The sequence below is a fragment of the Anolis sagrei genome, chromosome 3 (genome assembly GCF_037176765.1).
Source record: "Anolis sagrei isolate rAnoSag1 chromosome 3, rAnoSag1.mat, whole genome shotgun sequence".
In the NCBI taxonomy this organism is placed as follows: domain Eukaryota; kingdom Metazoa; phylum Chordata; class Lepidosauria; order Squamata; family Dactyloidae; genus Anolis; species Anolis sagrei.
The window spans coordinates 126,797,698-126,811,676 of NC_090023.1; the positions used below are offsets into that span (position 1 = coordinate 126,797,698).

At 41.6% G+C, this 13,979-nt stretch overlaps 2 protein-coding genes across 3 annotated transcripts in view; one reads left to right on the plus strand and one right to left on the minus strand.

Annotated features, from left to right (window-relative positions):
- The window catches only part of DZIP1 (DAZ interacting zinc finger protein 1), a 37,970-nt gene extending 36,770 nt beyond the window's left edge, over positions 1-1,200 (minus strand). For both annotated transcript variants that reach the window (XM_067466876.1, XM_060769487.2), the window contains exon 1: positions 1,103-1,200. The gene's annotated coding sequence lies outside the window, so the exon portion shown is untranslated. The remainder of the gene's footprint in view (positions 1-1,102) is intronic.
- A 7,428-nt stretch (positions 1,201-8,628) lies between these two features.
- DNAJC3 (DnaJ heat shock protein family (Hsp40) member C3) overlaps positions 8,629-13,979 on the plus strand; it is a 40,687-nt gene continuing 35,336 nt past the window's right edge. The window contains exon 1 of the mRNA XM_060769486.2: positions 8,629-8,825. Coding sequence (XP_060625469.2) covers positions 8,744-8,825 — 82 coding nt within the window. The 5' untranslated portion in view covers positions 8,629-8,743. The remainder of the gene's footprint in view (positions 8,826-13,979) is intronic.

Sequence of the window (13,979 nt, forward strand, 5' to 3'; positions counted from 1 at the left end):
ACCACTTTAATTGACAGGGTTCAATGCTATCGAAGCATGAGAGTTGTAGTTTGGTGAGGCTTCAATACTCTTTGGCCGAGAAGGCTCAGAACAAGATAAAAGGGACAACTCTTAGTATCCCATAACATTGGACAATGGCAATTAAATGTGGTGTCAACTCGTAAATTCTACAGTGTTAACCAGGCATGGGCAAAGTTTGGCCTTCCAGGTGTTTTGCACCTCAACTGTTAGGAATTGTGGGAGTTGAAGTGCAAAACACCTGGAGGGCCAAACTTTGCCCATGCTTGGTGTAGATGCACCCTTAGAGAATGTGAGAAGAATGGGGTGCACCTACACTGTGGCTGGATCTACACAGCCATATAATCCAGATCATCAAAGCAGATAATCTACATAATCTGCTTTGAACCGGATTATATGAGCCAACACTACCATATAATCCAGTTGAAGCCAACACTACCATATAATCCAGTTGAAAGCAGATAATCTGGATTTTATATGACAGTGTAGACCCTGCCTGCGCAATATGTGCAGTTTGGCACCCCTTGTCAGGGCTCGATGTCACAGGATATCGAGAGTTGTAGTTCTACTAGGTCTTTCTCCTCCACCAAAGAATGGGGGTGCCTCTCCAAACCACAACTCCCAGGATTCCACAGCATGGAGCCGATGCAGTTAAAGTGGTGTTAGTCCGCGTTAATTCGACAATCTGGACTAGGGGCCCTCAAACTAAGGCCCAGGAGCCAGATATGGCCCTCCAAGGTCATTTACCCGGCCCTCGCTCAGGGTCAACCTAAGTCTGAAACTACTGTCTTTCCCCCGGTGGGGGAAAGACAAGCAGGGCTCTGAAACCCCCAAGAAGGAGCCAAAACACAATGAGAAATACAAAGGAATGAGGGGCCCACGCAAGGAAAACGTTCCTTCTGAAAGAAAGAACTCTCCACGGATTTGGGGGGGGGGGGGTGATGATGGGAGAGAGGAGCGACCACCCCTTACAAAGAGAAGCAGTGTGTTTAGGCGCTTGCTCTGCAAACTCAGCCCTGGGGTCGGGGAGCCCCCAACCTTCCCCTTCCCCGCGCCCCCAGCAGCCGCTCCAGGTCTCCCTCACCTCGCTGGCACGGGATCCTCAGGAAGGAGCAGCCACGCGGGACCCCTCGGCGATGGAAAGGCTCGGGCCCCGACTCGCCCCCCTCCTCCGCAGGGAAGGGACTTCCGGCCCCCTCCCTCCCCCTCAGGTCTCTGATTTCATTCCCGCTCTACACTGGAATTAAAGCAGTTGGACTCCATTGTAACTGCCAGGGTTATGGGATCCCAGTCGAGAAGATGGAAGACTTTGTGAAACTCCTGGGATTCCATAGCATTTTCTTTTTTGTCGTGTCAGGGGCGACTTGAGAAAGTGCAGGTCACTTCTGGTGTGAGAGAATTGGCCTTCTGCAAGGGCGTTGCCCAGGGGACGCCTGGATGTTTTGATGTTTTACCAGCCTTGTGGGAGGCTTCTCTCATGTCCCCGTATGGGGAGCTGGAGCTGACAGGGGGAGCTCAACCCGCTCTCCCCGGATTCAAACTGTTGACCTGTCGATCAGCAGTCCTGCTGGCACAAGGGTTTAACCCATTGCACCACCGGGGGTTCCTTATGTTTATATGCCTGATACATACATACACACATATACATACTATAGTATATGATGCATGTATGTGTGTGTGTCAGGCATGGGCAAACGTTTTGACCAACATAAACATAACTATTTCAATGCAAGATCCCGGGGGCCGTCCAGTCTAACTCCTTTCTGTCATGCAGGAAAAACACAATCAAAGCACCCCCAACAGATGGCCACCCAGCCTTTGTAATAATAATGAAAATAATATCAGAAACCCTATCCGGCATGGGCATACTTATACTCGTATATTAGGCATGGGCAAACTTGTTGACCAAAATAAACATAACAGTATTTCAATGCAAGATCCCAAGGATTTGTTTTTCTGGCTGCCACAAACTATGTTGAATTGGTTAAAACTCGATGAGATACCCATTGAAAACTATAGCAAATATAGCAAAATGTGCTTTTGCAGTTTAATAAACCTTTTCCATGTTTTTATGATAGATCCAATTAGGAAATGATGTTTATAACAAAAATAACAAATATCGTGTTACATAGTGTTGTTATTATTATTATTATTATTATTATTATTATTAAATGTTATTTGTTTTCTGCCTTTCCTCACAGCTTGGGGCAGTGTGGTTAAAACAGATTCTGGTATGTAGCGGGGGAAGGGGGGCTTGAGGGGCTTCAGCCCCCCTCCCCCAAATTCTGATGGTGGTCCACAAGAAGGCCTTACTGGTAAATTATTTAAACTGTTATGTTTATTCATATCATGATCTGATCACCATGCTCAATATATCCTATTGGGATAATGATACAAAAGGTTTGCTAGGGTAGATCCTCAGCGCCCCCCCCCCCCATCAAAATCCTGGCTATGGGCCTGAACAGATTACTATAATATGATGAAATGCATATATTGAAATACACTTAACAAATACTAGACTCATAAGATCATAGAGTTGGAAAAGATCCCAAGGGTCATCCAGACCAACTCCCTTCTAACAGGAACACACAATCAAAACACTCCTGACAGATGGCAATCCAGCCTCTGCTTAAAAACCTCCAAAGACTGAGACTCCACCACACTCCAAGGTAGCATATACCACTGCCAAATTAATAAAATGAAAGTTAAAATTCATAGTTTAAAAGTGACTGGGACCAGAAACATTTTGAATTTGGGAAGACCTGCGTTTGCAGTTACATACATAATGGTGCAGGCGGGTCCCATGTCTCAGTATTAAATTCATTTATGTTTCATATGTACCACATACACATAATCTGAAGGTCATGTTATACACCATATTTTTAATATAGTTGTGTGCATAACATAACATTTGTGTACATTGAGCCCTCAGAAAGCAAAGGTGTCGCTAATCCATCCAAGCGGGTATTTTTGGATTTTGCAGTGTTTTAGATTTCCAAACAAGGGATGCTCAACCTGGAATGAACTACAGAATAGCTCAGTCCCATAGTTGTTAGTTGCCTTTATAGTGAAAAACAATTTCTGGTTTCTCCAAAGCCACAAAAACCATTCTGGGCAAATTTCTGGATTTTTATGTCTTCCCAAATCTTTTTTTTTTGTTTTGTTTTGTTTTGTTCCAACTGCATCAATGAGGAATATAGACACTGGCCCCACCTACACTGCCATATAATGCAGTGTTTTAAATTGTATTATTACTTACTTAGTTGATCCCTTGTAGCTTGAGAATGATGGCCTTTCAGATGTGGTGACTTGGTGGTGGGTCCACAGGTGACTGTGGAGCCCTATTCTTGATCCGCATGTTCTCCTGAAGTGAGGACATTGGTTTCCAGGTGGAAGGTGGTCCCAGTCAGGGTTGGCTTGACACGGCTTCCTCTTGGCACGTTCCTCTTTTTCACCCTCCATTTGTGCCTCTTCAAATTCTTCAGCACCACTGGTCACAGCTGACCTCCAGTGGTCGAGGGCCTGACTGGGACCACCTTCCACCTGTTCTTCCCAGGGCTTCCCAGTTCTCAGTGTCTATGCCAGAGTTTTTAAGGTTGGCTTTGAGGCCATCTTTACATCTCTTTTCCTGTCCACCAACATTCCGTTTTCTGTTCTTAAGTTCAGAGTAGAGCAACTGCTTTGGGAGACGGTGGTCAGGCATCCGGACAATGTGGCCGGTCCAGCGGAGTTGATGGCAGAGGACCATCGCTTCAATGCTGGTGGTCTTTGCTTCTTCCAGCACGCTGACGTTTGTCCACTTGTCTTCCCAAGATATTTGCAGGATTTTCCGGAGGCAGTGCTGATGGAATCGTTCCAGGAGTTGCATGTGACGTCTGTAGACAGTCCACGTTTCGTAGGCATAGAGCAGGGTTGGGAGGACAATAGCTTTATAGAACTGCATTAATTCTACAGAGTAGATGCATTATGAGTTGCATTGATATCAGGACCTCAGTGACTGCAGTTTGGTGCATATTTATGTACAATGTGTGCAGGATGTTGGCTGTTCAATACACCTTCTAAACTTCTTGGCGGCCATGGGCATGAGAGGTGATGAGACATGGTCATCAAAGAACAAGGTTTCAAACAACAATTCTGAAGTTTCAGACCATTTTCAGATTACGTGAGCAAACACAAGCAAGCATGTAAAATGTCATGGCCATTCTATACAGATTATTTCTGTTGCTTTGGTCTACAACAGAGGACACGATAAAACTGGACTGTGATAGCATGAGCACTAGTGTTAAAAACAAATGCATTTGGATGAAGTGGAGGAAATAGTGCTGCAGCGGTTCTCCACTTTTAGAGATCAAAGCAATGAGTTCCAGATGTCTGTCACCTGTCTTCAGGTAAAGTTAGAGGGTCCCCAATCTATATAAATAATGTTCATTTGTGGGATTAACAAAACTCAAAAACCACTGGGCAAATTTACACCAAATTCGGACACAATACACCTATCAGGCCAACAAGTGACCATCACTCATAAAAACACTGAAAAATACAGTGGAAGAGACTTAAAAAGCCAAAAACTAAAAAAACAACATTACAACTTATGCACAAAACCACATATATACACATATACACACATATATACATACACATATATACACACACAAAACACATATACACAGACTGGGCCACAGCAATGTGTGGCAGGGGACGGTTAGTGATGAAATAAAATTAAACTGCTAGTCTGATTAGTTTCCGTAATCTTTTGCTTCAAACAAGAAGATGACTTAGGCCACTTTAGTTACTGTCTTGGATATATTTGACAGATGCCATGGTCAGTAGATGTGCATGGATAGCTAGTGTGATGTTTGCTGGCTAATTTGTGCACATCGTATTTTGGAATTTTTCTAAAAAGTGGTACATCTGTTAATTTAATAATCAAATTACAGGCAACCTGATACTGAGTTGGAGCTACTGGTAAGCGGGGTGAGTGGGGGGGGGGGGGGGGTTGATGTAGGAGAAAACTCTAGGTCTAAGTACAAAGTACCAGCAGTAGTATTGTAGTATCACCAAAAATGCAACACCGTGTGAAGTTCATGGTCCTGTTTATCCAGCAGTAAATATCCTAAAGGCATCTGATTGATCCTGGAAGCCAAACATGTTCAACTCTGGTTAATACTTGGACAAAGACCAGGTACTATGGATATTTCACAGGAAGAAGATGGTAAAACAATCTCTGAGTATGTCTTGCTATGAAATCCATACGATTACCATAAGTTGACATGGGGATTAAAGGCACATGCAAACAAATGCTTGTTCATACATAGAACACTAATGCCTTCAGTACACAACTATTTATTAGGATATTTTAGTGGCCTCTAGTGGTTATTAGTGGCATTAATATTTTTAGAATAACCATTGGCTCCTTTTTATTTTATTATTTTTTTCCCAAATACAATAAAAGTTCACTCACAAGTAATAACTTAAAAAGGCAGGGAGAAATGTTGAAAAAAAGTGAATAGAAGAAATAAAATATATAGTAATTTCAAACTGCTTTTTAAGCAATCTTTTTTCAAAAAGTCTCTACTGATTTTTCTTGAATCAAATTGAGATTGGATCCATTTCTGGTAGCTCATTCAGTGACCATTTTCCCTCCATGGCTATGAATATATTCTTCTAAGTCTAGGCACACAACAGTCTTGCCACTACAATCATGTATTGAAGAAGTCTTCTATGGCTCCTTTTTAGTTGTTGTTCCATATGTTTTCTTTGACCAGTGTTTTGTTTTACCACATTGTTAAGAACTGAACTTTATATTGACTGGTGTTTTATTTTCCCAGACTGTAGTAAATTTGTTCTTTCCAAGTTTACTACAATTCAGTCTGGCTTTACCTTACATTAATGACTCCAACTGCAAGCTGGTTTAGTTGAATTAATCCGGTAAAAAGGATATATGCCACAGAATGAAGACAGGTTGTGTATTTGTGTAAGCAGCAAATGGGAGCCCCCGGTGGCACAGTGGGTTAAATCCTTGTGCTGGCAGGACTGTTGACTGAAAGGTCAGCAGTTTTAATCTGGGGAGCAGGGTGAGCTCCTATCTGTCAGCTCCAGCTTTTCATGCAGGGACATGAGAGAAGCCTCCTACAGGATGGTAAAACATCCAGGCATCCCCTGGGCAATGTCCTTGCAGATGGCCATTTCTCTCACGTCAGAAGTGATTTACAGTTCAATGCAGTTAAACTGCATTATATGAGTTTACACTGAGCATATAATGCAAGTTTCCAACAGCATTATATGGCAGTGTAGATGGGACCTGAGCTTCCTTTTGGGGTTGAAGACAGCTTTTAAGGGATGTTTCCTGGCAATAAGCAGTGGTTGTACGTATTTTAAAATATAGAACAGACTGGTTTAAAAATGAATATCAAAGAATTTAAGGCTATTTCACATCTTGATATATTTCAGTCCTTCTCCAGAAAATTACACTATAATCCCACGCAGATCTACAGAAATCCAAGGGTTTGTTTCTCAATAAATCTACTGGGGATAATGGATGATGACCTGTTAGGATCACAACCTACTGGGGATTATGGTTCATGACCTGTTAGGATCATAACCTATTGGTTCGCAGAGTTATGTAGGTGTTCCTCTAGCTTATTGAGTAATGGATGGTCGCTAGGCACATAGTTTCTATTAAGTGCTCTCAGCAGACAAAGATTCAAATTGACTTCTTTAAAAATAGCTTGTTTGTTTACTCATAGCTTCATGTACTAAAATATACAGGCACATTTCTTGTCATGTTAAATTTTAAAACATTTTGGTTTGTATCTTTAACTTATTGTCTTTAATAGTCTTTTCAAAAACTATATTGTTCTGTACAGTTCTCTTTCATAACAGTCTACTATTGAAGAATTCAAGCTTCAACAGTTTTCTAACTTTCTACATTGACATCTGACTGAAAAACAGACTTCTGTACTCAAGCTGACTCAAGACTTAGCTGTCATTCCTCAACTATTATCATGTTTAAAATGCATTATAAACAGTCCCGTGATCTGCAGCCCCTCGCACTGCCTCAAGTATATAGAGCTAAGGAAACTGCAAACCAAAGTAGACATAAGCCTTCGACAATACAAAGTAGACATACACTTTGGGAAATAAAACGACACATTATAAACAGACATAACATTAAATAGAGGAGGCTTGAGAAGGTTGCGATCTCCAACAAAATCGCTACCCTCAAGTCTTTCTGAAACGAATGAGGTTAGTGTGATATAAGTTAATCACATCCCATTGATTTCTTATGAGTTTGTATGTAATTTTCCTGGACGGAGACTTTGTATTAAGAATACAAGTTTAGAGCCCTTGATCCTGAATTCCGAAATATTCCTAAACAGTCCAAATGGCTGGCTGAGATAGAAACACCTTTGCTTTCTTATGCTTTAAGATGTACAAGCTTTGTTTAACATAAAGTTACACAAATATTATGTATGAAATTACTCTCAGGCTGTGCGTTTAAATTGTAAAAGCAGTTTGTGTTTAGACATTTCCAAGATATATCAGTATTCTAAAATCCCACAATATGGAACATTTTTTTTCTGAATGAGGTCACCATCCCAAAGGGATGCATCTACACTGGAGAATGAGTGCAGTTTGACACCACTTTAACTGCTATGGAACTCTGGGGTTTGTACAATCATAGAATCAAAGAGTTGGAAGAGACCTCATGGGCCATCCAGTCCAACCCCCTGCCAAGAAGCAGGAATATTGCATTCAAATCACCCCCGACAGACGGCCATCCAGCCTCTGTTTAAAAGCTTCCAAAGAAGGAGCCTCCACCACACCCCGGGGCAGAGAGTTCCACTGCTGAACGGCTCTCACAGTCAGGAAGCTCTTCCTAATGTTCATATGGAATCTCCTTTCTTGTAGTTTGAAGCAATTATTCCGCTTCCTAGTCTCCAGGGCAGCAGAAAACAAGCTTGCTCCCTCCTCCCTGTGGCTTCCTCTCACATATTTATACATGGCCCTCATCATGTCTCCTCTCAGCCTACTCTTCTTCAGGCTAAATATGCCCAGCTCTTTAAGCCGCTCCTCATAGGGCTTGTTCTCCAGACCCTTGATCGTTTTAGTCGCCCTCCTCTGGACACTTTCCAGCTTGTCAATATCTCTCTTCAATTGTGGTGCGCAGAATTGGACACAATATTCCAGGTCTGGTCTAACCAAGGCAGAATAGACTGTAGTTCGATGAGGCACCAACATTCTTTGGCAGAACGAGCTAAATGCCTTGTAAAACTACAACTCCCATGATATCATGGCAGTGAAAGTGGTGTCAAACTGCATTAATTTAGAGTGTAGAGGCAACCATTGTTATTTCAAGACTTATTCTGTGCAACTTGGAAGCAAACACCGTCAAACTTTCAAAAGTAGCGCCCTGGTGTCGCCCTCCTTGACGTCACAGAGCTTGAAAGGAACTTCATTCCCAAGAGAGGGCAAGCTGACGTCCGTCCGCGCCGGCTTCAACGCCTCCTAACGCGCATGCCCGGGGAGGAGGGGGCGGGGCCCGCTGACCATGGGCTCTCCTGCTCTCCACGTTCCCCTAGCCGGGGGCGGGGCTTGAGGCGGCGCGGCCAATCAGCGGCTCCCACGACCCAGCCCCAGGAACCTGGCTGAGAATGTTGAGAGAGTTGAAGAGTCCCGAACTCCACTTTGACGCGGGTCGGGCGGCGCACGTGGGAACGCAGCAATGGTCTCTCCCCGGGCTTGCGTGCACAAGCTGGCCTCGGCGCTGCCCTTACTCTTGACGCTGTGGGACCTCCACTTTGAGGGTGAGGAGGCTGGGAAGGGGGAGAGGGGTTCTTTTCCTGGGAAATCAATTGGGACAAGGTTAACTTAGACTGCATTTGCCTTTATCCTCTGTCAGCCTTTTGGGGTCGCTCCCTGAATGTGTGGATTGAGGTCTAGGGTGCATCTACACTGTAGAACTTAATGCAGTTTGACACAACTTTAACTGCCATGGCTCATTGCTATGGCATCCTGGGAAATGTAGTTTTACAAGGTCTGGCAAAAAACCAAACTTCCCCAAAGTACAAAACCCAAGTTAAAGTGGAGTCTTCGTGGTATGGTATAGATGTGCCCACACCTCACATTTATAGCACTTTGATACCGCTTTAACTCCCTTGGCTGTTTCCCGTGGAATTCTAGGCTCTGAAATTTGACGAATGATAATAACTTAAGACTTCTTTGCCTGAAAGTTTTAATAGTATTCGGTGATTTGACAAACTTTGGTCTTAAGCGTGTTTTGGACTTCAACTCCCAGAAGCCTCAGCTGCTGTGGCTAGTGGTGAGGGATTCTGGGAGCTGAAGTCCAAAACACTCAGAAGGCCAGAGCTTGGGAAACTCTGGGGGATTCTGTTTCCCTCGCCAAATACAAATCCCAGCGTTGCGTCAGATGTTTTCAAAGTGCTATAGTTACATGGTGTGAAGTCTACATTAGGAAGCAGGACTTCTTCCTGGTCCTGGAAAGGCTCAGGAAGAGACTTGAGATGTGCGATAGGATTCCTATGTATGAGTGCATCCACACTGTAGAATTATTGCAGTTTGACACCACTTGAACTGGCATGACTCAATGCTATGACCTTATGGGAGGCACCAGCAAGCAGGGAAAGGCCTTATAAAACTATAACTCCTATGATTCCATCTATACCTGAGAACAGGCCTGGGCAAACTTTGGCCTTCCAGGTGTTTTGGACTTCAACTCCCACAATTCCTAACAGCCTATCGGCTGTTAGGAATTGTGGGAGTTGAAGTCCAAAACACCTGGAAGGCCAAAGTTTGCCCAGGCCTGCTCTAGAATGGATGCATTTTGGTGCCACTTAACTGCCATGGCTCAGTGCTGTGGAATCATGGGAATTGTAGTTTTTCTATGTGCCTCATCACACTAGAACTCCCAGGATTTCACTCCCAGGACGATACCACTTTAATCATAGCAGTTAAAGTGATACTATACTGCATTAACAGTGCAGATGCACCCATGTCTTTGAATCCTGTTCCCTGTAAGTGTTTAGGATTTCAGCCGTTCACCTAAGGGAGTGCCCAGTTGACATCCTTCTTCCTTGTTTCGCCCCAATCTCTTCCAACGTCATTCTCATTCTCAGACGACAATGACTTCTGGTCTTGCTGCTTTATATGTAAAATGGGAATATCAATCGTAACAATGGGATGATGTTATTGAAGGTCTTTTGAACATCAAAGGAAAGTGACATAAAAACTCTGAGTTGGAGGATCACGTGTAAGACAAGGCTTGCTAGTGTGAGTAAGTTCTGAGGTCCATGAATACGGATTTGTAGTGCAAATATAATGTGTGGCCTCTTAGCACATAAACGGTTAGCAAACATTCAGAAAGTTACAAAAGTTACAGTGAGATCCTGTTAGTTTCTCAGCTTCCTTCCTTTTGTGGACAAGAGAGACCGTCATGTGGCTATGAGGGTTGTTTTGGGCCATGATGCTCAACTTACATAATACCAAAGAATAATATAATAACAACCATACTATATTAACATTACTTTCATAATGCATATAGTCTTGCAGTAGTAATAGCTTTGATTAATGTCTTTGTTTTGATATTACTGGTTGTACGCGCCACGCATTGCTGTGGCCAACCTTCCTCTCCCTCTTTCCTTCCTTCCCTTTTTTATTTCATTCTCTTCCTTCTCTTCCTTTTCCTTTCCTTCCCCCCTTTTCTTTCCCTTCCCCTTTCTCCCTTTTCTTCCTTCTCTACTTATTCTTGGACTGCAACTCCCAGCAGTCCTCTTGATCAATCGATCTATATCTACCTATTTATCTCCATCTGAATCTATCTGGGGGATTGCTGAGAGTTGCAGTCCAGGAATAGGAAATTGGAAATATGCAGGGATTGGGATGCTCTCAAAGAAATCCAAGGAGAAGAAAGCTTGTATCTTGGAAGCGGTGCATTTGGATCATCCTCCTCTCCTAAAGGGCCTGGTTTAGAGGATGCTGGGAGCTGTAGTCCGAAAGAGAGTGTGGATATGCTTTTGTGTGTTTTGTTTGCCAGGGGAGTTGTTTTTGGGCATGCCCTGTAGCGTCTTTTTGCTTTTTTGGCCTTTTAAGTCCCTTCTATTGTGTTTTTCAGTGTTTTTATGAGTGATGGTCACTTGTTGGTGTGATAGGTGTACTGTGTCCAAATTTTGTGTCAATTTATCCAGCAGTTTTTGAGTTATGTCAAACCCACAAATGAACATTACATTTTATTTAAATAGATTATTATTACTACTTATATATAGCTTTTCTCTTTTAGACTCAAAGTGGTATTCCACTTTCTCTTATATTAGACCCTTCTACACAGCTGAGTAAAATCCCACAGTTATTGACTCATATAACTAAGGGCCCTTCTACACAGCCCTATATCCCAGAATATCAAGGTAGAAAAACCCACATTATCTCAGTGTGGACTCAGTTAACCCAGCTCAAAGCAGATATTGTGGGATTTTCTGCCTTGATATTCTGAGATATAGGACTGTGTGGAAGGGCCCTTAGAGATCCCTTTTTATTTCCCAATTTAGTCTTAATTTCTATATGATGGGAGTATTTTTTCTTGCTGTTACTTTACTTTTTTGTAATGCTAAGCACATAAACCTTTTTAATTAGATCTTCAAATGTAAATAAAAGTAAATCTCATAAATTTAAAAAAACCCAGGCACTAAAATAGAAAACAGCAATTTAAAAAAATCATATGTAAAAATATCCCCATGATTTTTCTACCCTGTTACAGCCCCTCCCTTGCCAACTAAAACTAACAAATAAATGTTACCCCTCTTTAAATAAATAAAATTTAAAAAAACATACCTTCTCCACTCCTCAAGCAAAGGCAGCTATCAAGTTAAGTTTAATAAACTTATTGTTCTATTTACTGGTAGTTCATTTCGGCTTCTGTGAAATACAGACAATTGTATTTTAAATTATTGCTAAGGAAATTGGATAGAATCAGTGATACTTTCAAAGAAGTGTATTAAAGACCAATATTCTAGTAGTAATATTCAGAATATGTTGATATATTGCAACTCTATGAATTTTATAGGGTTTTCTTAGGCAAGACATACTAAGAGATGATTTGCCAGGTCATTCCTCTGAAATGTAGTTGAAAGCACTGTTTCTGAAACTGTGGGTTGTGATCCCAAACGGAGTCTCCTCAGCTCAATGTTGGGATCCTGAAAAAATTGGCAACAGTAAAAGATTTCTGGATGCCACCTAGTGGCTGTTTTAGACATTTACATGAATATGTCGTGCAGTGTTTACCATGGACTCTGTAAATGATGCTTCAGCTGTACTTCACAAAAAGGAAAATTAACCTATCTAGTAAGCCTTGCAAATGCTGATTTATCATAAGTAAATATCACTAATTTATCACTAATTTATGTACCCATATACCTGGAGTCACATAAAACATTTCTGGGCCATAAGCAGTCTGAAAAATTGAAGAAGCCCTTGTTGAAAGCACCTGGTACTTGGAAGATGGTCTCCCATCCAGGTCCTAACCAGGTCTGCTTAGCATTCAAGATCAGGTGAGATCTAGTGCTTTTATAGTATTTAGGCCTTGTGTGGTATTGCTCCACATGTGATATTTCCTACATTACCAAGTTCGCTCATCAAGGAAAGGGTTAGGCCTGCATCTTCACTGTAGAATTAATGAACTTCGACAAATTTTAACTGCCTCTGTTCAATGTTATGGAATGTTGGGATTTGTAGTTTGGTGAGGCACCAGCACCCATTGGCAGAGAATGCTAAAGACCTTGCAAAACTACAATTCCTATAATTCCGTAGCACTGATCGATGTCAGCTAAAGAGGTGTCGAACTGCAATCATTCTACAGCACATGTGTCAAAGTCAAGGCCCACTACCTTGTCATTTTATGTAGTCCGCCAGATGCTGGACTACAACTCCTGTATTCCTCATGATTAGATACCATTACTAGACCTAATGATAATTGTGATACAATAACATCTTCAATTTCTTCTGTTTAGTCCAGAGAGTCGGGTTTGTATTTAGATATAAGGCTTTTGAATATGAAGCCTAACTTTAAAATGCTCTTTAAACTTTCTCCAGCCTTGGAGCTACAAGTACTGTTGGGTTGAAATCCTCATTATCCCAAGCCTGGATGGTGTAATTGTCATTCAATAACATCTGGCAACTCAAATTGGGTAAATACTAAAGGTCACTGATTACTGTGTAGCAAAATTAATTTTTATTTATTATTTATTTACAACATTTCTACCCTGCTTTTCTCCTTATTCATTAGATAATTTCCTGTTTTTGTTACTTTTTAATTACTTTGAAAGGGCTTTATAAAAGAATGGCATGAAACATGTCAATGCTACCCATAATGCTCCTAAATGCTCCTAAAAATAATTAGAAAATTTAAAAAATTATAGCTCTCCCAGATGATGTCTTTCATACTAGGACTATACTTTCATACTAGGACATCTTGAAAAACTGGCTCCAGCTATGTGCTAATTTTAATTTTTAGCCTTTTAAATGGTGATTCTATTACTTTTTTTAAAAAAAATCATTGAATATGTATGAAATATTAACAACCTTAGATATGCAGATGATATCACTTTGATGGCTGAAAGTGAGGAGGAGTGGAGGAGCCTTCTAATCAATGTGAAAGAAGAAAGTGCAAAAGCTGGGTTGCAGTTAAACATAAAACTAAGATTATGGCAACCAGACTGATTGATAACTGGCAAATAGAGGGAGAAAGCCTGGAGGCAGTGACAGACTTTGTATTTCTAGGTGCAAAGTTTACTGCAGACGCAGACTGCAGCCAGGAAATTAGGAGGCGCTTACTTCTTGGGAGTAGAGCAATGACCAATCTCGATAACATAGTAAAGAGTAGAGACATCACACTGGCAACGAAGATCCGCATAGTTAAGGCAATGGTATTCCCTGTAGTAACCTATGGATGT